Here is a 26,036-nt window from a genome sequence, read left to right on the forward strand (position 1 = left end):
CTGGGCCCAGCTCTGCGGTATTTTAGTTGTGGTTGGTTTCACTTTTGTACAGTGCCCAGATACATTGTGTTGGGCTCAGTAGGCATTAATTAAAACAGTCCCTGCTAACGAGGGTATAAACACAAAACCCCTCGACCTCCATTTATTTAAGGCAGATGAGAAATCAAGGACGGCAGCGTGGCTTCTAAGATGGTGGCCCGATTCTGTTCTCACTCTCCCTGGCGCAAATCTACAAGTATAGTTCCATTGAATTCAACGGAAACACACCAATGTAAGTCTCAGAATCGGTCCCTTTTTTTTTTTCCTGGTCCTCGGCGTGTGCTGCAGGGAATTAACCTTTCAGTTCCGTACGAGCCAAATTTATATGGCAGCATTATTAGGAGTGTGCAGTAAAAACGCAGGCAGACACAAGATGCACGGAAAGCTTGATACTGTGTTAAAAGGCTATAAACCAAGGACTTTAAAGGGACCAGCTGAGGTTAAAGACCATGGGCCCGATTTTCCACTGCTGTGAACCTTGTGTTGTTATTTACATCTTTGCAAAGTAGGTGTGAAATGCTACCAGATCAGAATAGCAACACTTTACCCCACCTTGCACTCACGTTGCATGAGGGTAAATGACTGTAAGATGCAAAGTAAAGAAAATCAAGCCCCACCTACTAAAAAATAATAATACCCAACAAGTTCCTAACCTCTTTTACAGAAAACACTGCAGCTGTTTAAAAGTAACAGAATTTTGAAAATCTCATGTACTCTGCACCCCTCTTGTTGCTCACTTTAAGCATTTTCTTCAGCTCAGATGATGAAAACTAAGTACTTAGTTTAATTTGTGTTCACAACTGCTGGTCAATTTCACATGCACCAGGGCAGATTCTGTTTTTCCTTACACGGGTGTAAATCAGGAGTCAGTGGAATTACACCAGTATGAAAGGAGGATTGTGAGCAAACATTAGCACAAGGCTGCAAGGTATTGGTTGCGAACACAGCAGAGGAGAGTTTGTGTTTGTTTTGTTTTTTGTTTTGTTTAAAAGCAACATATTTTCCATTGCAAGGCACAGCGTATCATGACATGCTGGAGAATTTTCTCTTGGTCTTTGTTCTTGTCAAAGCTTATTTTTACAAAACTTAACTTTGAAGACAAATTTGACTTGATGAGGTCTCTTTAATATTGGAAGTCTGGTTTTCTTTCAAAGAGTCTTTGATTTTGAACTGAAATCTCAACATAGTCCACTCAGAGGTCGAAAAGTAACTTCTGCTGGGGTATGAGTTTCTTGAAACCTTCCCTTCTGAAACAGACATATGCCCTGGAAGCAGGTTTGGAAACTGATTTCAGATGAGACATAAAAGCACTTGCAGTTATTAAAGGTTTCATGGCACTTGAAGAGTATGGATGTTAACCCCATCGTCCTCCCTAAACATCCACACTGCCTCAAAGTTTCATTTGGATACAACAGTCTTCTTCACTTCCCATCCTAAACTGTTGTGCAGTGTTGCTTTGCACTGTTAACCAGATGCCATGTTCCACCCCAGAGATGGCCACATTGCAGTAGGGGGTAAATGATCCATATATGCTGATCACTGTGGTCCCTTCTAGCCTTCAAATCTATGCATTTTTATAATCTAGATGTTTGTTTGTTGTTAGTTATCATTGAAAAAACACCCTTCTTAAAAAAAGATTCTTGGGATCCTTTGGGGGAAGCATGTCAAATGCACATGGTGGCCCAGGGAATGCAGGAAAAGAGCCCAGGGTTGTCGTGGTTTCCTTGCCCCGATAGTTCCAAAGGTCAGTGCAGTGGGGAGCAGGGGTGCAGCCAGGCATAAGAAAAGAGGGTAAGGAGCAGTTGTTGGCTGCCTGGATCCCATGGAACAGAGGGGAAAGGTAATGTCGGGGCTGGTATCTGAGTTGTTGTTTTAACGCATAAGGCTCTTTTTGTTTGTTGGTGAGCTGTGCGGATTGCAGCCTGCTCCAGCTGCTGTGTCATGGTCAGGAAGTGAGACAGCGGCTTTCTGGGGGGAGGCCGCTCTTGTGTCTTTCCTCCCCCAGTGATTCAGCCGGCACTTGCCAAAACCCTGTGTGGTTCGAGTGAGTCATGTTAACACACTCCAGGCCTGGAGAGCCACATTCCCTCAGCCACCCAGGGCTGATATCACCGCAGAACAGTGGATCCCACCCCACACTGCAAGCAAATTACTGTCTCCAGAGGCCTGAGACAGGCAGGGGTGAACCCAGAGCTATAATTAGGCTTTGGGTGTTTTAGGAGCTGGAGTCTCGATTTCCAAGGCCATTTGAAAGTCAATGGGACTTAGGTTCCTAAATCACTTAAGCACCTTTGAAAATGTTGCCCTTTGTCTACCCAGGAGATTTGCCCTGATTACCACCAGCTGCACCGGTGCCAAACCACAGATAGGCAAAGCTGCTCTTTGCACAGGTGGAGCTTGACACCGGGGAAGTGGCACCAGTGCCAGTCCTGGTGTGTAGCAGCTTTGCCTGTCTCTGCAAGGGTCCAGGCCCAGATCCTCAAAGGTATCTAGACTCCTAACTTCCAGTGATGGGCCCAGGTTCTTATCTAGTGTAAATGGGTGTAACTCCATTGAAATCAGTGGAGCTAGGCCAGTTTACTCCAGCTGAAGGATCAATCTATCTTGCATGCACCACTGCAACTATCCCAATAGCTGAGTCTGGCTGACTAGGTTCTTGCCTTCCTCCGTGTAAACACAGAGCATCAAGGGTCAGATATGGATTCCGTTAAGGGAGCACACGGAGTGTAATTTTCCATCTAGCCACTCGTTCTAGGGATGGGGACTTGGAATTATTCTGCGCAGGTCCCCTTGCTGCCAGTGTTTGTGCTGCCTCATAGTAAGAGATGCTCTGGGTCTGGAGGCAGCGTGCCCTAGTAGATTGGGTACTAGGCTGGAAATCAGGAGAGGTGTGTTCTAGTCCTCGTTTGACCACAGATTTGCTAGGTGAGCTTGGATTAATCTGTGCCTCAGTTTCCCTTCCAGCCCATTTGTCTGTTTACGGTGTACGCTCTTTGGGGCTGTGATGGTGTCTGACTGTGTGCATATACGGCACCTAGTACAATGGGGCCCTGACCTTGGTCACGTCCTCTAGCTTCTACTGTAATACAACCTGATGCTCTCGGTTCTGCACAGAAAGGTCCTAGGGAGATTGACTGATCACTTTGATGAGGGGGGCGCACCAAGAGCCCTGAGGCAGCCACTAGAGAGAGAAATGTCCTCCACCTCTATCAAATGTTGGCATGCAGCGTGTTCTCTCTGCTCCTCTCAAGGACGGTCACCCTGGTGTCTCAGTCCTTTACGGTCACACTGTTCCTCCGCTGAGCAAAAAGGCTTTTGTGGGTCTAGAACAGGGGTTGGCAACCTTTCAGAAGTGCTGTGCTGAGTCTTCATTCATTCACTCTAATTTAAGGTTTCGCGTGCCGGTAATACATTTTAACGTTCTTAGAAGGTCTCTTTCTATAAGTCTATAATATATAACTAAACTATTGTTGTATGCAAAGTAAATAAGGTTTTTAAAATGTTTAAGAAGCTTCATTTAAAATTAAACAAAATGCAGAGCCCCCTGAACCGGTGGCCAGGACCCGGGCACGCTGAGTGCCACTGAAAATCAGCTCGCGTGCCGCCTTCGGCACCTGTGCCATAGGTTGCCTATCCCTGGCCTAGAACCCAATAACCCCTACCTCCCCGCTCAGAAAACCGACTCAAAGCCAGCTCTGACCCCTGTGACAATCATGGCATGAGACATGCTATTTGCTCACCTCCAGCTCTTGCATAGCTGCAGTTGTCTGTAATGGTCATAAAGTTATCCAGCCCTAGTATTAGGCTATCTGTTTTCCTGCAGAGGGGAGTTCCGGTGGTTGGCTGCATGCTATGTAAGCATCTGGGTACATAGATAGGTGAATAAATATGTCCTTAGCATTACATTTTGTAATTCTACTGGCCATTAATTTAATAGAATGGTCCTTTTGTTCTCTTGTGATGAGACAGCATAAAAATAGCAGCAGCAGGACATTCACAGAATAATAATCCCAAATCCCCAGCACAGCAGACAGGGGTTAGGCGTTTCAGTCAATTACACTTCATGTGGTTCCCGCAAAGAGAGACAACCTGGAATTTGCTCTTTTCCAACAAATTTCTTCGGCGGGTTAGCACATTAGGTTCCTTGAGCCCAAATGTCTCGGTCATCCAAGTAGCTGATGTTCTGGAAAGGAAACTATTGGTCTTCATTAATGAATTTCAAAGCATAGTTCTAGTGGTTAGTACAAAAAACAAAGATTTGGTTTCACAGGGACATTGTGCAAGATGAAAATGTTGCATTTAAAATACTGCCTCTTCCTGTTGTAACAGCAATGGCTGAGTTTGATGACAGGAAGTAATTAACATTGTAAAAAATCGAATGTGCCCTTTGCCATTACTGCAGTGTGGTTTTATTTTGCAAAGCTTCATTCAGCTTGGACAGTGCAAATAGATTTGCCATTTTCATTTCATGGGGCCAATCCCACTGTCCATACCTCTGTTTACTCTGCTAGGGAACTATTCATGAAGCAAGGTGCTGCTGAGCATGAGTAAGGGTGGCCGAATCTGTTCCAAATGTCAGAAGAGCCCGGCACACAGGTGATGGGCTCTTTTGAAAATCTGTCCAGCAGTGCCACGGTGGGAGCCTGAGGGCTTTTGAAAATCTGATGGTGAATGCCAGGTAATATTTTCAAGTATGTCTACCTAATTGAGGAAGCTAAATCCCATTGATTTCAATGGGAGTTAGCATCTAAATACCTTTGAGGATCTGACTTCAAAGTCACATTTGAAAATGGGGCTTAGGCATTTTTGATAATTATTCTCTGCTGAGCACTTGTAAATCTGGCCCCATGTTTCTAGTTAGATTCACTTCTTGTTCCCCTCTCTAGCCCAGAGCTGCGGTGTGTGGGTTGCAAACACTGCCTTGGCATCATTAAATCATCCCCAGAACTCTGTTCCCCTTAAATTATAATTTTCTTTAAAGAGAAAAACCATTTCTACTAGTGTTAGGGTTTGTAAAACTTTTTATTTCACCACTCCCTGTGCCTAGCTTTAAGCATGTGAGGTGCCCCGTGGAACTTGTCACATGCTTAAAGACAGGCACATGCGTAAGTTCCTTGCTGGATGGGAACCAGAACAGCCTGCTCCAGAACCAATTCCAGTCACAAACAAACTCCACTTTCCCAGTGCCTGGGAGTGATAGGTGGCCTCCTACAGAGATTTAACTAGCTCACATGTGCTCCCCTGAAACCTGCCAGCAAACTGCTGTGCCTCAATCTCATCTCAAGCCCCATCTCCAAACATTCCTGAGCAGCTGCTCTGGCTTTTACCTGTGTTACTGCCAGACATGTTGTTTTAATAGAGAAAGCGTCTCCTGATAGAACAGACCAGTTCCCCTTTCCTGTCTGCCACACTTCAACCAAGATATTCTGATGTTATTAATGAGCAGATTCTTTGAAGGAGAGAGGGTTATCGAGGGGGTAGAGTGGGGGACTGGGAACCTGGACTCCTGGTTCTTTTTCCTGCTCTGCCATCGACACACCAGAAGACCTGGGACTAGTTACTGTAACCAGGATGATAATGCCAGTGCACCCCTCAGGATGTGGGGAAGGCTCGCGAATGCTGTCAAATGATTTGAAATCCTCTGAAGAAAGGCACGATAGAAATGCAAATCATTAGGAAGGCTGTGCTCAAGTGGGATGCTGCCAAGTAGATTTACGCCCCACATTTGACCTGCCTTAAAATTTCTACAAGAGTGTTTTAATTTAAGCTAGTAGCAGTTGTCCTCCAGAACCTGAGCATCTATTAAACAATTCTGTTGCTGAGACATTAAAGACAACCAGTGGCAACAGCTGTTCAGTGTTTATGTAGGACCTACTCTAAAGTTTTGCAGTCTCCTGGTCCCTTTGTCGGCCTCTCAGCAGTAGGTCACTTAGCGGGCCCTGTGTGGTCGACATGTGTGATGTTGGTGCACAAACAGATGTGTGAGTCTCTCCCACCATTCCCCGGCTTTCTTGGGAAACCCTCAGGCAAAGAATCAGTGCTTTCCAGATGGAAAAAGCCAAACTCCATGTTTCCCTCCAAAGGGAGGTTAAAACTAATACAGGGAGAAAAGATCCTGCAAGTTCTGAATGAGTGTGTGCATGCGTGTGTGTGTGTGTGTGTCGCTATTAATGACTGGTTGCTCTACTGGTGAGTCAGAAGATTTGCTCTCTCCTCCCTAAGCACAGGTAGGTATCCTCTTCGCTTGCAGAAAGCCCTGCCCTGGGTTTTGTTGCTCTGTCGTTACATTCAGAACACCGCTGAGCCATGTGACTAGACTTTCAAAAAGGGATGCGCAAAAAAGGGGCTGGATTTGCAGAGGGCATTCAGCACTTTCTGGAAATCTGGCCTGTTTGGGTATGTCTAACTGCAGCTGGGGGACCAAGCTGCCCAGCCCGAGTAGTGAGACTCATACTAGCCTGCTAAAGATAGCAGTGTAGATATTTCCACTGGGGATCTCGATCATACCCAGCACAAAGTCACCTCAGCAGCATGTTTGCACCTCACTTCTAGATTGGGCATCCTTTAAAACATTGATTGCTAATCTCTCTCTTCCCCCCCCCCCATGCAGAGACCTGCGCCGTGAACAACGGAGGCTGTGACAGCAAGTGCCACGACGCAGCCACGGGTGTGCACTGCAGCTGCCCAATGGGCTTCATGCTGCAGCCAGACAGGAAAACTTGCAAAGGTAAGGGACCAGCGAGTGAAGGCCTGGCAGCTTTGAGCCCAGCTTACATGGGGGAGTGTGGAACCAGCAGCTCTCCTGTTAGGGGATTATTCGCTGCTGGGAGCAACTTTTACTCCTGGGGGAATTCTGCGCCACTGCACATGTGCAGAATTTATGTCTCTCACAGATTTCTTTGCTTCCCTGCAGAAAAATGACTTTCTGATGGGGAAGCAAAGGGAAGTCACAAAAGCGGTCATGTGACCCTCCCCAGCAGTATGTTTTGGGTGCCCAGGGCATAGGGTGACCAGACAGCAAGTGTGAAAAATCGGGATGGGGGTGGGGGGTAATAGGAGCTTATATAAGAAAAAGACCCAAAAATGGGGACTGTCCCTATAAAATCAGAACATCTGGTCACCCTACCAGGGCAGCAGGCAGAGAGGTAAATCACTGTGGGGCAGGGGGTGGAACTGGGGAAGACCTGGCTGGTGGCTCCTACCCTGCACCGGGCTCAGCTACTAGTTCCCTCCCCCACACACTTCCTGCACCCATCACTCCTCAGCTGCAACCCCCTTGCATCCAGATCCCCTCATACACAGAGCCTCCTGCCGTGCATGGAGAAACGTTTCAGTGGCCGTGGAATGGATGAGACAGCTGCATATGTCTCCCTGGAGAGCTCCAGTTCCTGCTTTTAGCGATAAGAGGCCGTCTTCCTCTCTGACCCCCCAGTCCCTCTCTCTCCCCCATCAGCCCCACCGCAGTCTTCTCTGCAATGGTTCAGTAAGGATTAAACCCCATGCGGAAGAGCATTGCTGTGCCATAAGAGAGCCTGGGTCTGTCCTCACTGCCATCTCGCCAGTGTCTCTGGAGGGTTCGTGGGCCAAGCAGGGCACCGGTTTTTAAGAGCAGAATTCTTGGTGGAGGTGGACCCCTGTACTAAGTCTTCCTCGTACGTGGAGATGGTGACCTGTGGGTGCTGCGTGCTAGACCCCGTGTTTGAGGTAGATCTATACTGAGGTCCTATGGTGATGGGTGTTACACCGGAGATCTGTGCCTAGATACTATGGTGATGAGCACTGTGGTGTGCACATAGGTTGACAGGCTGGGGCTTGAGTATCTCAGGAGACTCCAAAGAGTTTGGGCAAGATGTACAAAGGAATTTAGGTGCCTAACGATGCAGATGGGCGTTGAGTGTGATTTACAGAAGTGCCTAAGTGCATTAGACACTGAAGTCCCATCGACTTTCCTGGGAGTTAAGCACCTAACCTGCTTAGGCACCTTGTGGACAAAAGCACTTACCTGCATCAACCGGCGCCTAAGCACCTGCCCCCCTTGGCACCATGAGGTACTCTCCTCTCCTTCCCCGCTCTCCGACAGGCCAATGTGGTTAGGCCTGAGGATGGGGGCTGACTCCCAGCCAGCACAGAGGCCTCTACCCAGACTGTACATCGGACTGTGGGAGATGAAGGGCTCTTTTTTAGTCTCTAAGGTGCCACAAGTACTCCTCTTCTTTTTGCGGATACAGACTAACACGGCTGCTACTCTGAACCCTGTCATTGGGAAACCAGTTCACCTACAAAGGGAGGGAGCTGCGTTTCCCAGCCGAACTGTCCCCGCTCTCCGAGCTTATCTGGGATTGCTGGCAAGGCGCACTGCACCCCCTGTCCCCTGGGGCGCCTTTTGGAACTTCTGTCGTTCAGAGGTGTTAAAATCCCACTTCCCAGCCCCCATCCCCACCCTCCCACCCCAGCTCTGCCTGGGAACAGCAGCCCTATTGTTCTGATTCCTTTTGAGCGGGGGCTTGTAGCTGCCTTGTGTCAGCCCGGTTCCCTGTGAAATCCAGAGGCAGGGGAAGGTTCGATCTGGTGGCAGCACAAACACTGTGGTGGGCTAGCAGTTAGAGCAGGGTTCTCAGTGCCAGGACTTCTGCATGCCAACCCCAGTGACTCACTCCTTCACCTTCAGCAACTCCTGAACCCTCTCTGCCTCATCTCCCTCCCCTGTGAAGTGGGGTTGAAACATCCGAGGGGGGACTGTGGGGAAGGCTGATCTTGTGATGAAACCAGAAGACTGGGAGCTGGGGAATCTGGATTCTGCTCCTAACTCTGCTACAGACTTCCTGCGGAAGTCACACACTGTCTCCCTGTTTGATGGCTGATCTTTAAAACGGGATGACACGGCCCTATGTCAGGGTGTTGAGAGGCTAACTTCACTCTTTGCAACGATGAATCATATTCTTGCCGGTGATCATGGTTGATTCATAATGTGTGGGTGCCAAGGAAATTGACCCATTATCCCAAAGTCAGAGTGGACGTAATGTTTGTGCAGTGTTTTGAGGTTCCTGGATGGCAGATCTAGAGGTATGTATGCTATTCGTGTGGTATTACTGAGTATTAACCCATGCACACCCTTAGTACAGCAGAGTTAACCTGCGGATGGCTGCCTTGCATGGGCTGTCTGGGTCTGTTTTCAGCTGTGTTCCTTGTTTCCTGACACAACTTTCACCCGTGAAATTTGCACCTGCAAAATGAATTGTAGGAACAAATAGAAGTCTCCGTGCTTGCTGGGGCTGTACTTGAACAGAAATGCTGGCCGAACGGCTATCAATCCATCTGTTTTAAATTAGCAGCAAATTCACTACATTATTTTAAAGAAAAGGAGGAACATTTGGAGGAATTAGGGGTAACACCAACACATGTGCATAGTGTATGTGAGTGAAAGAGACAGATCCGGTCACACACACACTCATGCACATACGAGCTTAGGGTTCCAGACACAATCGCACTGCATGCCGTCCCTTCAGCGGGAGACCCTTGACTCGGCCAGCCCCCAGGAGAGAAAGTGAAGCTCCAGAAATGGAAGGCGCCTGCATTCTGTCTTTTGGCAGCTTGAGGTCCTTGACCGTAGTTGAAAGGAAAGCACCATCCTGCTGAAAGCCATCTACCTGCCTGACCGATTCCAGACCCCTCTGGGCTTCATTATTCTTGTTCAGAGCACACCACCTTTCCCATTCTGCAGTTCCAGGAAAGCATCATAACCCAGAGTCCTATCCCCTGGGTCTGGGATTTTATTACGGTTGTGAGCTGTTTTATGGCTAGTTCACTCACCATAATAAAAGAAAAGCCACAACCCCAGAGAGCCGCAGCTGTCGTCCTAGAGCTAAAGGCAACACAGAAGTGGGGGAGGGATGCAAATGGAGCTTTGGGCAAGGTCTGCCCTGAGCTCTTACCTGGGATTTGTCAGCCCAGCCTCGTTCTGTTTTACAGGTCATTTCCTAGCAGTAAATTATCTGGTGAATACCAAACCCAACCCAACCGCTTAGCAGGTTATAGAAGCTCTTTGGAAGTGTGTGTGTGTGTGTGTGTTTATTTTTTAGTGTCGCTTGTTGCCTAAAAGTCAGGAGGTTTTAGAAACCTGCGTGCTTATTTTGTCTAACTCCTGTTCTTCTGAGGGTTATTTTTCCCCTTCTTGTTTTCTGCCAGTGTCTCTATTTCTAACGCATGCGTTCCCCAAGAGCCCTCAGCCCTTCTTGCCAGTGGTGACTGCGCAGAATCGTTTTATCTGTGTCAGAACGGATGCTTTCCACCAAGGACATCCAAGCATTTTGCAGATATTCATTCATCCTCCTTCCACCCCTGTGAGCTGGGTGCATAGTCTAATCCCCACTGGACAGCTGGGGAAACTGAGGTGCAGCAATTCACCCAAGGACGCAGAGCTGGGAATAAAGCCCAGGTGTCTTGAGTCCCTTCTGGCCTCTGACTGTAGTGTATCATCCTGTCCCATCACCGGTAGCTGTGCTCATCAAAGGCCCCAGTCCTTCTCCCGTTAAAATCAATAGCAAAACTCCCCTTGACTTTAATATCCATCTAGCTGAGGCACTTAGATGGACGCTCTTGTAACTATAATATCAGAGCATCTCTCAGTCTGTGCCACATTGAGCCTGCCAACACCCTGCACGAGAAGTCAGCGCTGTTCTCCCTAGTGTTCTGATGGGGAACCGAGGCACCAGGGATATCACACGGGGCGTCTGTTACGGAGCAGAGACTTGAACTCGGGTCTCCTGATTGTAGGGCCGTCCTTTCTTTTCTTGGGCAGCTGGTTCCTTCGCCTTTAACCACACACCCCTTGCTTGTGTCGCCGGATCCAGTCGGTCTGTGTAATGGGATGTTTTGTGTCTCCCTGCCACAGATATCGACGAGTGCCGGCTGAACAATGGCGGCTGCGACCACATCTGCAGGAACACGGTGGGCAGCTTCGAGTGCAGCTGTAAGAAAGGCTACAAGCTGCTGATCAACGAAAGGACCTGCCAAGGTGAGCGCCGTGTGGGGCCTGCAGCGCAGCTGGGTTTCACATCCTGTGGAGGGCCTCCGGGGCTGATAGCTGGTCCCAGTCCCCTGGGAGCGACGCAGTGTTGAATGGAGTCGTGGAGGGGTGCTGTGTGCCTCCCAGTGAGGAGTTAGCCACGGGGGCACTTCTGATGGCTAACGCATGCTGTGCTGACAGCATCACCCCCGAGCACTCTTGGCTTTTCAGGTACAAAGGACTTTGTCTTAGCATCAAAAACATCCCACGTCTCCAAAGCAGAGGTGGCCAGGGTTGTTCAGCCGCTCAGCATTGTTCTCAGTGGGAGCGCGTGGGGGATGGGGATCCCCATTGTTTTGAGTGCGTGTGTTCATGTGGGGGAAGGGGGTTCCCCATTGTTCTCAATGGGTGGGTGGGCATGGGGGAGGGGTTTCTCCATTGTTCTCAGTGTATGTGTGTGCACGGGGGAGGGGGTTTTCCATTGTTCTCAATGTGTGTGTGCGCATGGGGGGGTTCCCCATTGTTCTCAGTGCGTGTGTGCTCATGGGGGAGGGGGTTCTCCATTGTTCTCAGTGCATGTGTGCATGTGGGGGAGGGGATTGTCCATTGTTCTCAACGGGTGTGCGGGCATGGGGCAGAGGGTTCTCCATTGTTCTCAAAGCGTTTGTGTGCATGGGGGAGGGGGTTCTCCATTGTACTCAGTGTGGGTGTGGGGCAGGGGGTTCTCCATTGTACTTGGTGTGGGTGTGAGCACGTGAGGGAGGGGGTTCTCCATTGTACTCAGTGAGGGTGTGTGCCCATGGGGGAAGGGGTTCTCCATTGTTCTCGGTGTGTGTGTGAGGGAGTTCTCCATTGTACTCGGTGTAGGTGTGAGTGCGTGGGGGAGGGGGTTCTCCATTGTACTCGGTGTGGGTGTGCATGGTGGGGGGGTCCTCCATTATTCTCAGTGGGAGCAGTCAGAGGTCACTTTTGAAAATCTGGCCCCAATTGTGGGTTCTGAGTACTTAAAAATCTGGCTCCAGGGGACTCCCTGAGTCTCAAAGTTCAGCTCCTAGACTTCTCTCAGGCCTGATGGCATGAGGGAGACTCAGGGGCCCAGCAGTGAAAGCAGGTTCCTGATCCAAACCTCTTCACGTTTCAAAGGTGTTTGGATTTTGGGCTCTGGTCTGGGCCCGTCTCTTGAGTCTGCGAAACTGGGCTGAAATTCCAGGCATGGCTCTGTCCACAGTCAGCAGGGTTACTTGGATCGTCAAGCCACCGAAGGGATGGCTGCAGGAATCGCTGGGTGAGGTTTTTTGGCTGGTGCTACGTGGGGAGTCAGACAAGATGATCGTAATGATCTCTTCTGGCCTATGAATCAACTAACAACCTCACCAGGCGTGCCAGATAACATCTTAGAGACCACAGCTTACAACCAACACACGAAAGCCTGCGGGTGTTCAGTGTTATCACACCTTGGCATGTCTTTCTGCAGAATGTGTGTATCTATGTAACAGCGAGATGCCTGGCCACACGCACATGCGTGCTAAACCCAGGGGATCTGACGACACGAGGCACGGGATGCCCTCTGAACCCAGGGGAATGTGTGCAGCCTCATTTGCGCGTTAACACACTCAGACACGTCACTGTTTTTACAGACCACAGCAGTTGTTTATTGCACAAGACTTTTGCAGGGAATCCAGGGGATGAGTTGACATCTCATTGGCTACGGCACACACATGTGCACATTCACACATGCGCGCACACACGTACACACATGGGCACACACATGCCAGCCATTTTCTTTTTCCGAGATCTGTTCTCTTCAGAGGCAGCCAGGACTCTCAGGAACCTTAATGAGAATAAACAGCCTGGCCCATCCCCTCCTGCCCTCTTCCCTGGGAATTGCCCTTCGCCAAGTGGCCCAGCTGGTTGGAATGAACAGGGGTGGGGTTATGGCATGTGCAGTCTGGGATTGTGCTGTGGTTTGTAATCAACCACATTTGTGTTCACCGTGGACCATAGAGGTAAGGCAGGGACTGGCTGGGTGGGCACGAAGGGGTCAAACCCTCAGTCCCTAACAGAACACTTCTATCCTACCGCTGCTTTCAGCTTCCTCCATGCTCATGCGACTTGATCTGCCTGGAGCAGAGAAGGGAGGCAGTGTGTTGACTACTGGTTAGAGCAGGGGACGGGGAGCCAGGACTCCTGGGTTCTCTATTCCCAGCTCTGCCATGGGCTCACCTCTCTCTGCCTCAGTAGATCCATCTGTAAAATGGAATAACCTTTACCTCTCTCCCTGGGTGGGAGAGAGTCGTGCTTTGCGATCTTCTTATGAAAGGCCCCATGGGCATGAAAGTATTATCTGTCTGAGGCCACCCAACTCATCTCACTTGTGAACAAGACCAGCCTTGAGCTGAAGTATGCAGGGGGGCCGGTATCTGCGCCTCCCCTCCCCCCAATGCCAAGGTTCCCAGGCCTTCCCTGAATCAGCACTTGGGCCCTTCATCGCTGGGTGAATGTCTGAAGCCGTGAGTCGCTGGGGTGTGACAGAGCTCAGGTGTTACCTGCTGAGTGCATGGGGCCAGGCCCTGGGGAGGTCGGCAGGGGGAGTTGGTGTGCCTTTGGCTGGCACCTCTTTCATCTCCATCCAGGTTCTACATTCTTGGAAGTTTGAGCTGATCGTGGCAATTAAGTTAACAAAGCCAATGAAATACAAATAAAGCTGGCGGGCCAGGTTCGCCCCCGCAGCCTGTGCCGCCCTCCCACAGCAAGGCCCCCCACAGGGCAGTGGGGGTGATGTTGGCACCTTCCTTGGAGGAGGCTCTGCCAGGAGATCGCAGCTTTGGTTTCCATTTGGGGCGGAGGAGGGGGGAGGATGTGCTGGATCAGAACATGTCCCTGGACCCATGGCATTGGGGAGCTTGCAGCTGCTTTCCACCCCACAGGGGACTTTCCATTCCAGGCTGGCACCTTGGGATTTAACCCTTTGTCTTTCAAAGCATCACTGCGGCAGGGTAAAGGCTGGGCTTGGGGGTGGGGGCGCTGGCGCTGAGAGGCATAATCACCCACTGTGGAGCTCTGTCGCCCTCTAGTGGTGGCTGGGCCGCAGGTGGAGGTTGACGAGCCTGGTACATCCTTTGCTAACACACACAGGTCATTTAGCTCCAGCCATAGAGGCTCCTGCTGAGAGGTCCCAGGTTCATTGCAGATAACCTGCCCAGGGGCACAGCGTTGCATAGGCCTAGGGAGGCTCAGCGTGGCAGTGGGGCTGGGAAGGGGGGGTGTTCTGGGGTGCCCCCACCTCCCATCCTATGCAGGGTAAAGGAGCAGATGTTGGCATAGACCCCGTTCCCGGCTGGCTGCCTCTCTGCAGGGCTTTGGTCTTGGACCACCCCTCTGGCACAGTGGGAGAGAGCTGTGCATGGACCTCACACGGTGGGAGTATTCATTTCAGTCTTTCTGGGTGACGCTGGAGGTGGGTGGGGAAGGAATCGAACCCTCGAGAAGCCAGCCAAGCCCCGGGGCTCAAGACCCCTGTGGAGCCCACCCCTTGGCTGGGCCGGGCCTCACGCTCTCTGCCTTTCCCTCTTCCTCCCAGATATTGACGAGTGCTCCTTCGACAGGACCTGTGACCACGTCTGCATCAACACCCCGGGGAGCTTCCAGTGCCTGTGTCACAAGGGCTACACGCTGTACGGGCTCACCCACTGTGGAGGTATGAGAGTTCCTGTCCCGTTTGCCAGCTTCCTGGCGGTGGGATCTCTCTGGCAGGGGACTTGTCTCCCCTGGGAAGGGCTGGGAGGCCCATCACTTGGGCTACCTAAGACTAGACTGGACCAGGCCCTGGAGAAGGATTGTATGGAACAGTCTTACCTTGTTTCCTGGGGTGAGGAGAGGGGCTGGGCTAGATGGAGCCCAGTAGGGTTTTTCCAGCTTTAACATGTACGATTCAGTGGCATGCATGGCTAGGCTGTGGAACTCATTGCCACAAGTTATCACTGAGGCCAAGAGCTGAGGATTCAGAGAAGGATATAGATAAGGGTTAAAACGAACAAGTGCTCTAAAGCTTTCTGCGTCAGCGAGAAGCCAGTCTCAGACTACTGGGAGACAGGAAGAAACTATCCCAGGCAGGGATACTGGAACTGCTCACATCAGTGTTTCTTGCACTTTCTCTGGAGTATCTCATACTTACTGCCGTCAGAGACGAGATCCTATACTAGATGGATTGATGCAGTCTGGCCATCTCTGTGCTCCTACCACGGATACATTTCCTGCTACCCAGCAGGAGACAGGAACCATGTGCATGTGTTGGGGGGTTATGCGGGTAGCATACAGGTGTTCCAAAAGGGCTGGATGAGCCATGAAAGGGACTGCCACCTGGGTGTCCCTTGAGGAGGAGTGGATGGCAGAGAGATCTTTGGGACGCAGACGCTGGGATCACGGTTGTGGGGAAGTCCCGTACTGCGCTCCTCTCCGGAGCAGTTGAGTCCCTAGTTTCCCAGTCCGCTCTGGGACTTTGATTGCTTCTTTCCTGACTATTCCAATGGTTTCACCTCTTTGTATAGGAAAACAGGGCCCCCGCTGCCACGTTTGCTTTCCCCTGTAAGCAGCTAGGGAGATGCCAAGGGGGGAGGGGATTTCTCTCTCTCTGACAATTCCTCAGTAGTTGGAAATGGAGCTCCATAAGCAGAGTGGGTGCAGGGAGCCAGACAGTTGTGTCTGCAACTTCAAACAAAGCGACCAGAGCGATTTGCGACTTGTCCGCTCAGGGAGAGAGAGAAAAAATCCCCAGAGTTCTTGGCACAAAGTTGGTGGGGGGGGGGGGGGACTTCAAAAAGGTTTTGAGTTGAGTTTCCCGAATCAGATAACTCCCGAGCACGAGGGAAGGGGAAGCCTGTGCCCGAGGGAATAGCAGGGAAGATGAAAAGCGCAGAGAGGTTTGTTCAGGCGTGTTATGACAGTAGTGTGGTTTGCAGCGGTAGTTTTCAGTGTGAGTTACATATGTTGAGATACCCTGGATTACCTAGATTAAGGCTGGTGCACCAACACAAAGAAGCCCTCACGCACACAGTGTACGCACCCTCCTGCACGACACCCCCACCCTCCCGTGCACACACAACATACACTTGCACAGACCAGTGCAAATGCTTCTACCTGGAAACCCGTTTGATTCTGTGATGGCCTGTGATAGCAGGGGACTGCACTCAATGACTCAGGAAGTCCCTTCCCGTCCTGTGTAAACACAATCCAGACTGAAAACTCACCTCCCACATCCAGAAAACCCTAGCACCCATGATGGGGCGTATTCTCTGCCGACGTAAAGTGCTGCAACTCCATTGACTTCAGTGGAGTCAATGTAAATGCAGTTCATAGAATCATAGAATCAGGGTTGGAAGGGACCTCAGGAAGTCATCTAGTCCAACCCCCTGCTCAAAGCAGGACCAATCCCCAACTAAATCATCCCAGCCAGGGTTTTGTCAAGCCAGGCCTTAAAAACCTCTAAAGAAGGAGATTCCACCATCTCCCTAGGTAACCCATTCCAGTGCTTCACCACCCTCCTGGTGAAATAGTTTTTCCTAATATCCAACCTAAAACATCCCCACTGCAACTTGAGACCGTTGCTCCTTGTTCTGTCATCTGGTACCACTGAGAACAGTCTAGATCCATCCTCTTTGGAACCCCCTTTCAGGTAGTTGAAAGCAGCTATCAAATCCCCCCTCATTCTTCTCTTCTGCAGACTAAATAATCCCAGTTCAGTTCAATTAGATGTCATTGGCATGGCAGACTGGACTAGTGTTGTCAAACTCACATACCTAAATGTTCATGAACCCTGTACCCAGGAGCCCCCCTATTAGACATATGGTCCCTGCATGCCCCAAATAAAATCCTGGCCCTGCTGAAATCAATGACAGTTTTGCTATTCACTTCAATGAAGTCAGGATTTCACCCACTGAATGCAGCTCTGTTCCATCTTTCTTGCCAGGCTACCTCTGTTTATACAGCCAGTGAGTCCTTGCTGTGATTTCATGCCCACTTGCATGCAGACACAAACACACAAGCGGGTGAACACAGACAGGCAGCCACACTTGTCCATGAGCGCTCACTGTGCTAATCGCACCAGACAGGGAAGTGCTGTCCCTCCCATTGGGAGCAGAAGAGTTCCTTGAGGGAGGAGGTTTATAAAAGCTCTCGTAAAGCCAGAGGCCAGCTTAAACCGCCTGCTGGCTGCGGTTTGCAGAGAGAGTGAGGCAGGATGTCAGGAAGGGCTCTTGGTTTGTGTCACACCACTCAGGAGTACACACGTTACTGGACTCAGTGCAGGGCTCATGGGGTGAATTTCTCTGTCCTGGTAAATAGGAGGGTCGCCAGCCCAGATAGGGTCGCCAGCCCTCCAGGATTGTCCTGGAGTCTCCAGAATTACAGATGAATCTTTAGCTGAAGTTTATGTCATGTGATGAAATCTCCAGGAATTCATCCAAACAAAGTTGGCAACGCTAGGGTCAGACTAGTGGTCCCTTCTGGCCTGAGGCTTGATGAATCAATGAACGTGGGGTGGCTGAAATAGACGACAAACTGGGAAGCAGAATCCATTGGAGATGCAAATTGAGCGTTGAGAGCAAAGCTGCTAAATGGAATCTAGTTTCTAAGTCCTCTGTCTGTCTGTCTTTCTACGGCTGGCTGATCCCCCATCTAGCAGAGTGATTGGTTTGCCCACCGACGGAGAGATTTCACATTAAAAACAAAAAGAAGATTCTGTCGAGCACTTCAGCTGCCCCTGCGAGGCAATCTAGACAGAGGATTTAGTCCCTATGAGCCAAATGTTTGTCACCACCTGGCTGGGCTACTTTATTTCCCTGTGTCTGGGGGTAAAGGTGGAGCCACACGGAAATTCCAGCTGGTGGAGAAAGCAGCCACTCCTTAGTGAGAAAAACCACCAAGGACGCAGCCTGGGACAAGGGTGGTGCTGGTGATTCTGAGTCAGTCCTGCATCCAGCACCCCAGCAAAGTTGGTGCAAAGGCTGCTGTCACAGAGGAGCTGCCATGGTTTGGGATAAGAAATAAAACCAAGGCCCCGTCCTTTGGCTCATGACAAACCGCTCCACCAGTAGCACTTGTGTCAGGAGTCGACGCGTTAGCCCTCGCATCCTGACCAAATTCAGTTGAGAAATTCCTTCCCCCCCGCCCCCCCGTGGGTCAGTCGGCTACAGTATTTGTCTTCACTTCTTGAGATGCAGCGTTGCTGTGCATTGTAACACAGCTGTCACTTTCCACCCCAGAGACGGATGCATTTCAGTGGTGGGTGACGTGAGCCCTAATAAGATCGGCCCATTTGGGTGATCGAAAGAGCTGTGAAGAAGGGAAGGCAGAGCAGCTCCCCTGCCAGTGCCATCCACTACAGAGCTTGTGAAGCAATTGACATGGCAGGATTAGGTCAAAAACGCCAGGTTCACATTGGCAGTGCCTTCGGCCAGGACAGAATCCTCTCACTGGCCTTGAGCCCGAGGGTGGGGTGGGAGGTGGGAGCAGAGTCCCTTATCCCCATCTCTGGTCTGCCTCTCCCATCTAGCTGTTCAGTCTTAGATTGCTTCATAGCACCCATCATCATGGGCTATTCACCCCTGAGGTTGCTCCTGGTCACTCACCATTCCCCTACTCTCTGCTCACCTTGCATCTCTGCCCAGCCCTGCATTCCCCCTCCCCTTCCCCTTCCCTCTTGCCCAGCTGGGAGGAGCTGGATCTGGCTCCGCTTGCAGACCTCCAAGGCCATGGTTGGAGTCCCAGCGAGGTGGGGGGATTGCTCAGCTCTGAATGGAGACCCATTCCTCTGGTTGCTTTCCTCAGCCAGTGGGCGCTCTGTTGGCTTGTGGGAGGAGTGATCAGAGGACGGCTCCTGATTAATGGAAATAGCTGTTTAAATTGCTGGTTGCAGGGAGCTCTCAGGGTGGGGATGAGGATGATTACGGGGCTGTGCTCATGCCCGGCCTGGCTGGCAGCAAGGGGACAAAGGTGAGAAGAAGCTTCAGGGAGCTGCGGAGACTTAGGGTCATAAGGAGTTTGAGCAGGGAACATCTCCTACATCCTACCAGAGAAGCCGCTGGCAGTTTTTCTCCTGTGACCCTGGCTCCAGGGGGAGGCTCTGAGAAGAGGGGTCTGGCTAGTGGTTAAAGCAGTTGCCTGGGTGCCAGGACACCTGGGTTCTCTCTCTGGCTCTGCCCTGACTTATCATGAGACTTTGAAAAAGTCCTTTTGCCCCTCTGTAGAGTGGGGTTGGGAGACGTAATGGGTTCCTGCTCACACGGGGCTTTGAGACCTTCACAGACAGTGCTGCTGAGTACGTGCTGGGTCTTGCTCCTGTTTGTTACCCTGGGGCAGCTTCATTTTCTGCCGTCCTCTGAGCCTTTCTCCAGAGTGTCCCTCCCTAGCTGCTATCCGGAAGTGGGTGCCCTTACTTTCTCCCTACGGAGAGTGCCTGGGGCAGTGCTGTCCTGAGTCACAGCTGATATGCAGCAGAGTGCTGCGAAGAGGGGACTCACGTCCCTGCACATGTTGGACTAAATTCTCCTCTTGTTTCTCGTGACCTTCCCCACTGGTGCTAATTGGAGCTGTGGGAGCCCAGCTCCTCCAAAAATCCGGCCTGAGATATCTCAGGTTGGACACCCAGAATTACAGGCCACTTTGAAAATGGGGCCTTAAGTGATTTGATCAGGACTGTGCAGTGAGTCAGTGGCAGAGCCAGGATTACAACCCATGAGTCCTGGCTGCCAACCTCTGCCCCACCAGTTCTAACCACTTTAACACTCCACGAGCTAGAAGAATCCAGGAGTCCTGCCGCCACTCAGCCTGCTGTAACCTCTAACAGAGCTTGCTTTTTGCAGCATGGCAATTCCAGTTCTCAGTAATCGTCTCGCTTTGCTCCCTGCAGACATTGATGAATGCAGCATCAACCGAGGAGGCTGCAAATTTGGCTGCATAAACACCCCTGGCAGCTACGAGTGTACCTGTCCAGCCAGCTGCAAACTGCACTGGAACAAAAAGGACTGCATAGGTGGGTAAAGAAAACCCATGCTGCCATCTAGTGGGTGAGCATAGGTCAGCCGGCAAAGCCGGAACAGAGATCTGCATTTTTCTATTTGGTCCTTGCCGGGATGTGGTGGATAGATTTGATCCAGGTGGATTTTGCTGTGAAGGTGCTTTGTAGTATGGGGAGACGGTGCAGAGAAAGGGTGCTGCTTACGGGTTGGATTTGGACACTGGGTGTGTGTTGACCACGCACCCCGGCATATAACGTCCTCTCTTGGTCTGAGCGTCATGCTGGGTGGAAACCTTTTCAATCTCGGCCTAGAGCTAGAGCGTGTTTATTTTTGTGCAGATTCCCATGATCCCCATGCTGCCCCAGTGCTGTGCCTTCTGGCAGAGACAGGGAGTTCGGGCTCCATGCCCCAGTCTGCCTTTCGCCACTCTGCTGAGACTGCTAGCACAGGAGACCAGATCATGCTGCCTGTGGAGCTAGTTTTCATGCTGTGGTCTCCTGATCTAAATGTCCCTTTCCTCCCCCAAACCCATCTCGCCTGGGCTGCTGGACTCAAGAAAAGAGAGAGTTTGGGAAGCGGTAGAGGAAATTCTGGCACCTCACCTAGAAAAGGGTGCATCAGAAAGTGTAGTCCTTCACCTGCCGAACTTCCCTTGGCTATTTCTGACCTGGATCAAATTCTGTTTGTTCTTTACATAGTGCTCTGCTCCCCAAGGGATCTCAAAGCACTTTGCTGATAGATATACCTATACAAATCTCTTTTCCTGCCCCGGACATGCAGCAACCTCTGGGGAAGGACACAGCAGCTGTTTTAAACAGCCCGCAGCAACACTGTGGTGCCCAGTTGATTCCCTTCCATTACCATCCAAGAGAAGGGACAGGGGATAGACTGAGCAAAGCCTCCTCAGAATGAAGGAGAGAGTGAAACCCCAGCAAGTGCCTCTTACTCCTCAAGATGATCTGCTGACTCATGGCCCCAGGTTGAGCGTGTGAGTGTAAAGTTGTGCAGGAGAACCCAGAAGACCACACGCACCCCTGTCTTGCCAGGATGGCCCATGGCAGAAGCAGGTGGCTGAGGGAGGAGGATGGATGCTGTGACAGGAATGGAGTTAGAAGCAAGGTTAGAGTCCCACTGTTGTATTAATTTGGATAGAATAAATGGGCTTTTAGTTGCCTCTTTTCTGGTCACAGGCTTCCAGCAGTGTTGCAAAATAGGCAGTCTTGGCCAGCTAAGCCAGACTCTTCTTAGCCAGAAGGAAAAAGGAGAGAGAGAGAGAGAAAGACAGTGGGGAAGGAGAAGAACACACCTGGGAGGAGAGAAAAAGTCTCACATCCCAGGTGGTGGTCAGGATCCAGCCAGTGGAGGAGGTGATGTCATGTGACTCCCTCTCTCTCTGGCCTGGTGTGCTCAGGACATCTCTCAGGATCAGAATGATGAAGGCTCAGGGACACAGGAGATGGTGGGGGTGGCAGCCATGATGGTGAAGCTCACTCCAGTCACTAATTTGTCTCCCAAAGTCTCTTTCTGTAAGGACCCCAGAAGGAGTGATGGGCTGAGTAGCCCATCCCCTCACTGTTTTGCCCACCAATGAGGCCTCATTTCCGACCCACCAATTTTGATTCATTGATGTTTCAGTCTCACGGTGCTTGGTTTACCAGGGACGATCCGTGGTAAGCGCCCGTCCTTGAGCGATATCAGGAGGTCTTTTTGTTTCTACTAATTCAGTCTCTCTGACTCCCCGTTGCAACTTTCCCGATCACTGTTGATCCCGCTAGATTATCGTGAATGAAGTTTCACTCACTTTTTTCAGTTGCGCCCACAATTGCGCTAAATTTGTCAGCCCAATTATGATAACTCCCCACCCCCCGTGCCCGGAGCAGCGCCTGCTTGGCTGGTCGGCCCTGAGTCGCCCCCTGCTTGTTGTCACCACTCAGTGCTTGTTGTCCTTCAGAGCTGGTGAAATGCCTGACGGGCCCCATCTCTCACCGGGCCATGATCACCTGCAACAAGAACGGCAAGAAGGACAGCTGCTCCCTCACCTGCATCTCCAAGGCCCACTTCCTGCCAGGTACCAACCCGTGGCTGCCACATCTCCCCTGAAACCTACCCCGGGGCACTGGCCTTCTCCAACGCCTTCCGTCCCAAAGGGCTTTACAAATATGGATCTCTCCCTACCCGTTACTTAGGTGGATGCTTAATGGTGCCCCACATCGCCATGGAGAACACCATATGTCGTTGAAGGCACAGAGGGGGCTTAGGGAAGCAGGATGTCTCTGCGCAGGCTAGATTTAGGTCTGGATGAGGCTGAAGTCACCACACCGTAGGGTGCACCCCCCTCAGGGGGTGAAGAGGACCTTTCAGGGGGCCATGGCTGGGGCCCAGGCCAGCTCCCACCAGGGCCAGGGAGAGAGCGCCACACAGCTCTGCTCCTGGCCCCGCTCCTGGGGCTCCACTCCTGGCCCCACACCCAGGGCCCCGGCTGCCAGCATCGGCCCCCGGCTGGGCCTCCACTCCACTCCTGGCCTCACCCCCAGCTGTGGTCCCAGCCTTGGCCCCCTTACCCTGTCTGCAGCCCTCCCCACAGAGCCACAGCTCTGCTCCCAGCAGGGCAGAAAGGGGGCGTGGACAGAGATAAGGGGGGCGCAACCCTGAAAAGTTTGTTGACCACTGGGATAATGACTAGATCTGCCCTTGGAATCATCTTCATACTTCAGAGCCACAGCTGGGACACTTAGCAGTCCCCATTCTCCTCCTAACGGGGCCCCCATCCATTATACCCCGTGCTTCCTCTCGGACCCCTAGCTCTGGACGCTGTCCCCATTGCCCCTTTGCAGGACTGGACTCCCTTCACTGGAGCTGGCCTGGTGGGGATATCGTGGGGTGGGAGTGGGGAGGAGGCTGTACACAGGATCTCAGGCTTTGCAGCTGAATGGCTGAGCAGGGCCCTGGCTTTGCCTGAACTGACCCTCGGGTTGTGCTAGCAATGAACCAGTCTCTAGAGCTTCAAAGGTTGGGGTCATATCAGCACATGTGGGCTTCTTAGTGCCTGATTTCTTAGGGTGCTGAGCCCCCACGGACCTCCCTGGGCGACGCAGCGGAGCAGCACTTCGGAAGCAAGCCAGGAGTGAGCCCCAGGCTCTGTCTGAATCCCTCCTTTCTCCCTCTTCACAGAGTCTGACAGCAGCTACACGGTGAGCTGTGGGACGCCCATCCTGCGCCAGGGGGCCCAGCAGAGGCCTGGCAACAGCAGCCATCACTGCGTGGGTAAGGTTGCTCTCCTGGGCCGGGCCGAGCCTCCCCTGCCCCCAGTTGCCATGGTGGGAGGCTCAGCTTGTGCCTCTGGTGTTTAGCACCTGCCTTTTATTTTAGAGACTGTCACTGCTCCAATCAAACAGAAGGCTTCTTTCAAGATCAAGGATGCCAAGTGTCACCTGCACCCGCGCGTGAAGGGGAAGCAGGACGAGTCGGGGAAGCACGGGGCGCCAGGTGAGGCATACACCCCCCTACCCCCAGCCAGCTGTGTAAGCTCCTCTATGGCTGTGTGGAGGGAAGTGACCACCTGGGCTTGGGTTTCCCAAGGGAAGATCCTGACTCTCTATCCCTCACTCTTCCAGGCGGGGCGGCCCCCTGCTCGGATTGCCAGGTGACCTTTGTGAACCTCAAGTGCGATTCATCAAGGAAGGGCAAAGGCCGCCGAGCCCGCAACTCCCCCAACAAGGAGGTGACGCGCATCACCCTGGAGTTTGAGGCAGAAATCAAACCGGAAGAGGTCACAGGTGAGGGACAGGGCTGGGAGGACCGGCTTTCCCAGAGTGCACTGGGCCTGAGGCGATTCCAAGTTGGGGGATATGGGACAGGGAGGACTGTTTTTCCCAGAGTGCATTGGGCCTGAGGAGAGAGGCCTGGCTGTCCCAGAATGCACTGGAACTGAGGTGAGCCCACGTAGCAGTAGAAGCTCTGGCTTTCCCAGTGTGCACTGGGCTGAACTCTCCAATAACGTCTGCCTTGTGCTCTTAATTACCTTCACACCTTACAGGCAGCATGTTCCGTGGCCTGTGTGAAATGAGCTTGGCAGTTCTCAGACCAGCTCCTTCTGGGCAGGCGTCCATGTCATAAAAACCACCGCCCCGGCTTGCACTAATTAGCCGCCTCACCAGCGGTCTGGCCAGAGGCCAAGGACTGAGTAAGACCCATGGAAACTGAACCCCTTCTGCACCTCTAGAAGGGGCTTCCCCAAGATGTAGATGAAGCAGGCTGATGGGGTAGGGTGAGGGAAATTTGCCCTGCCACTCCTTGCTGTGGTTCTAGTTCTCTGGCCAGTGATAATGTTGCACAGAGCCTCCTGCTGTCCACAGTACCACTTTAACAGTTACATCCAGAGCCATCCCAGGTGCGGTGATGGGCACTAAAAGAGGAGGGGGGTAGAATAGGCAGAGATGTATAGTCACCCCCAGTGTGTGGAAATACAGAGGTGGGCAGCAGTCCAGGCTCGGGTGTGGGGAGATGGAATGAGTAGCAGGAGGAACCCCCTAATCCAGCTGAAGATACCCCTTCGCTGCTTGAGTTCCCCCCCAGTCCCTGCCACCCCACTCACACCTGATAGAAGATTGGTGAGGAATGACACCACTAGCCCCTGCAGGGATGGGGAGGGGCAGTCTAGGAGGTCATCTGCTTTTCCTTTGCTCACCCTGATAGTCTACCCCCTCCCCCGTCTCTGACCTCTAGCCAGCTGCAATATTAACTGCCTGCGGCAGAGGGTGGAGAAGAAGCTGAAGTCTGCAATCAAGGCCCTGAAGAAGTCCATAAACCAGGAGCGGTTCCTGATCCGCTTCGCGGGCATGGATTACGAGGTGGCGCGGAAGCTGAGCATGTCCCTGGAGAGGCAGGAGAGCTGCGGGCCAGGGCAGCAAAGGCTAGGATCCAAGTGTGGTAAGGGAACAACCGGGGGGCTAGGGCTGTAGGCCCCTAGTGCTGAACTACAACTCCCAAGCACCAGCGCTGCCAGCTCCATGTGCTGACCGGGCAGTAGGTGAAGTTACCATGTGTTCTCCCTTTAGAGGCACTGACTTGTCAATATTAGGAGCTGGGGACCCCGAGGGCTTCTCACCTGCAGCCAGAATAAGGCATGTTAGGGGATAGCTTGGTGGGGGTTCTCGCTACATGCGTCCCTAATGGCTCTGCCTCTCTCTTAGTTAGCTGCCTGCAGGGAACGTATTACCACGGTCAGATGGAGCAGTGTGTCCCTTGCCCCCCTGGGACCTACCAGGACAAAGAAGGCCAGCTCTCTTGTGACCTTTGCCCTGGAAGTGATGCGTATGGCCCGGCCGGAGCAACAAACATAACCACCTGTGCAGGTACGGTGCGGGGTCAATCAGTTGCTGTTTGTGACCTTGGAGAGGCTGGCTGAGGAACCAAGAGGCACCTTACAACTATGGCATTATGGCGCTCTTGATCATCTCTCCCATAGGGCCCGGCAAGGGCCTTTGGGTGGGCTCGGCATTGTGGGATGGGGCTAGGAGCACCCGCAGAACCAGTGCAGCGTGCAGCTTCCATTCTGCGCTGCAGAGAAACCATTGTAGACCTCATCCCCGGTTTGTTCAAGGCCCGGGCATCAGGCATGAAACAGCTCCAGGGATTCCACATCAGCGCTCCTTGCATTGCCTGGCCGCAGACAGGCCCTTGGAGCTGTCCCCTGACTCTCCATTCAGAACAGGATGGGAGAGAAACACGAGAGGGAAGCACAAGCGCCCAGTTAGGATTCAGGTGTGGTGGTGTGACTGCAGGGGGCTGCCGCTTTTGACTGTTCTTCCTGCAGGGTAAACTTGGATTCATCCCAGTCATGAGCCAAAGGGGGTGGGAGGTTGTAAGAGCAGAACCATGGGGCAATCGGAACCAGTCCATTTTATCAGAGCCCCCCGAGTTCAGGGGAGAAGGGGGCAGAGACCATCTCTTTGTCCTTTTTTGTACAGCGCCTAGCA

General features: G+C 52.0%; 1 protein-coding gene across 3 annotated transcripts in view; it reads left to right on the forward strand.

Annotated features, from left to right (window-relative positions):
• The window catches only part of SCUBE3 (signal peptide, CUB domain and EGF like domain containing 3), a 135,012-nt gene that overhangs the window by 97,443 nt on the left and 11,533 nt on the right, over nucleotides 1-26,036 (forward strand). For all 3 annotated transcript variants that reach the window (XM_039534858.1, XM_039534859.1, XM_039534857.1), the window contains 10 exons: nucleotides 6,650-6,766; nucleotides 10,931-11,053; nucleotides 14,625-14,741; nucleotides 19,950-20,072; nucleotides 22,010-22,126; nucleotides 23,230-23,322; nucleotides 23,428-23,544; nucleotides 23,673-23,834; nucleotides 24,784-24,987; nucleotides 25,251-25,412. In XM_039534858.1, the coding sequence (XP_039390792.1) occupies nucleotides 6,650-6,766; nucleotides 10,931-11,053; nucleotides 14,625-14,741; nucleotides 19,950-20,072; nucleotides 22,010-22,126; nucleotides 23,230-23,322; nucleotides 23,428-23,544; nucleotides 23,673-23,834; nucleotides 24,784-24,987; nucleotides 25,251-25,412 (1,335 nt within the window). The remainder of the gene's footprint in view (nucleotides 1-6,649; nucleotides 6,767-10,930; nucleotides 11,054-14,624; nucleotides 14,742-19,949; nucleotides 20,073-22,009; nucleotides 22,127-23,229; nucleotides 23,323-23,427; nucleotides 23,545-23,672; nucleotides 23,835-24,783; nucleotides 24,988-25,250; nucleotides 25,413-26,036) is intronic.

Source organism: Mauremys reevesii, linkage group 4, assembly GCF_016161935.1.
Source record: "Mauremys reevesii isolate NIE-2019 linkage group 4, ASM1616193v1, whole genome shotgun sequence".
In the NCBI taxonomy this organism is placed as follows: domain Eukaryota; kingdom Metazoa; phylum Chordata; order Testudines; family Geoemydidae; genus Mauremys; species Mauremys reevesii.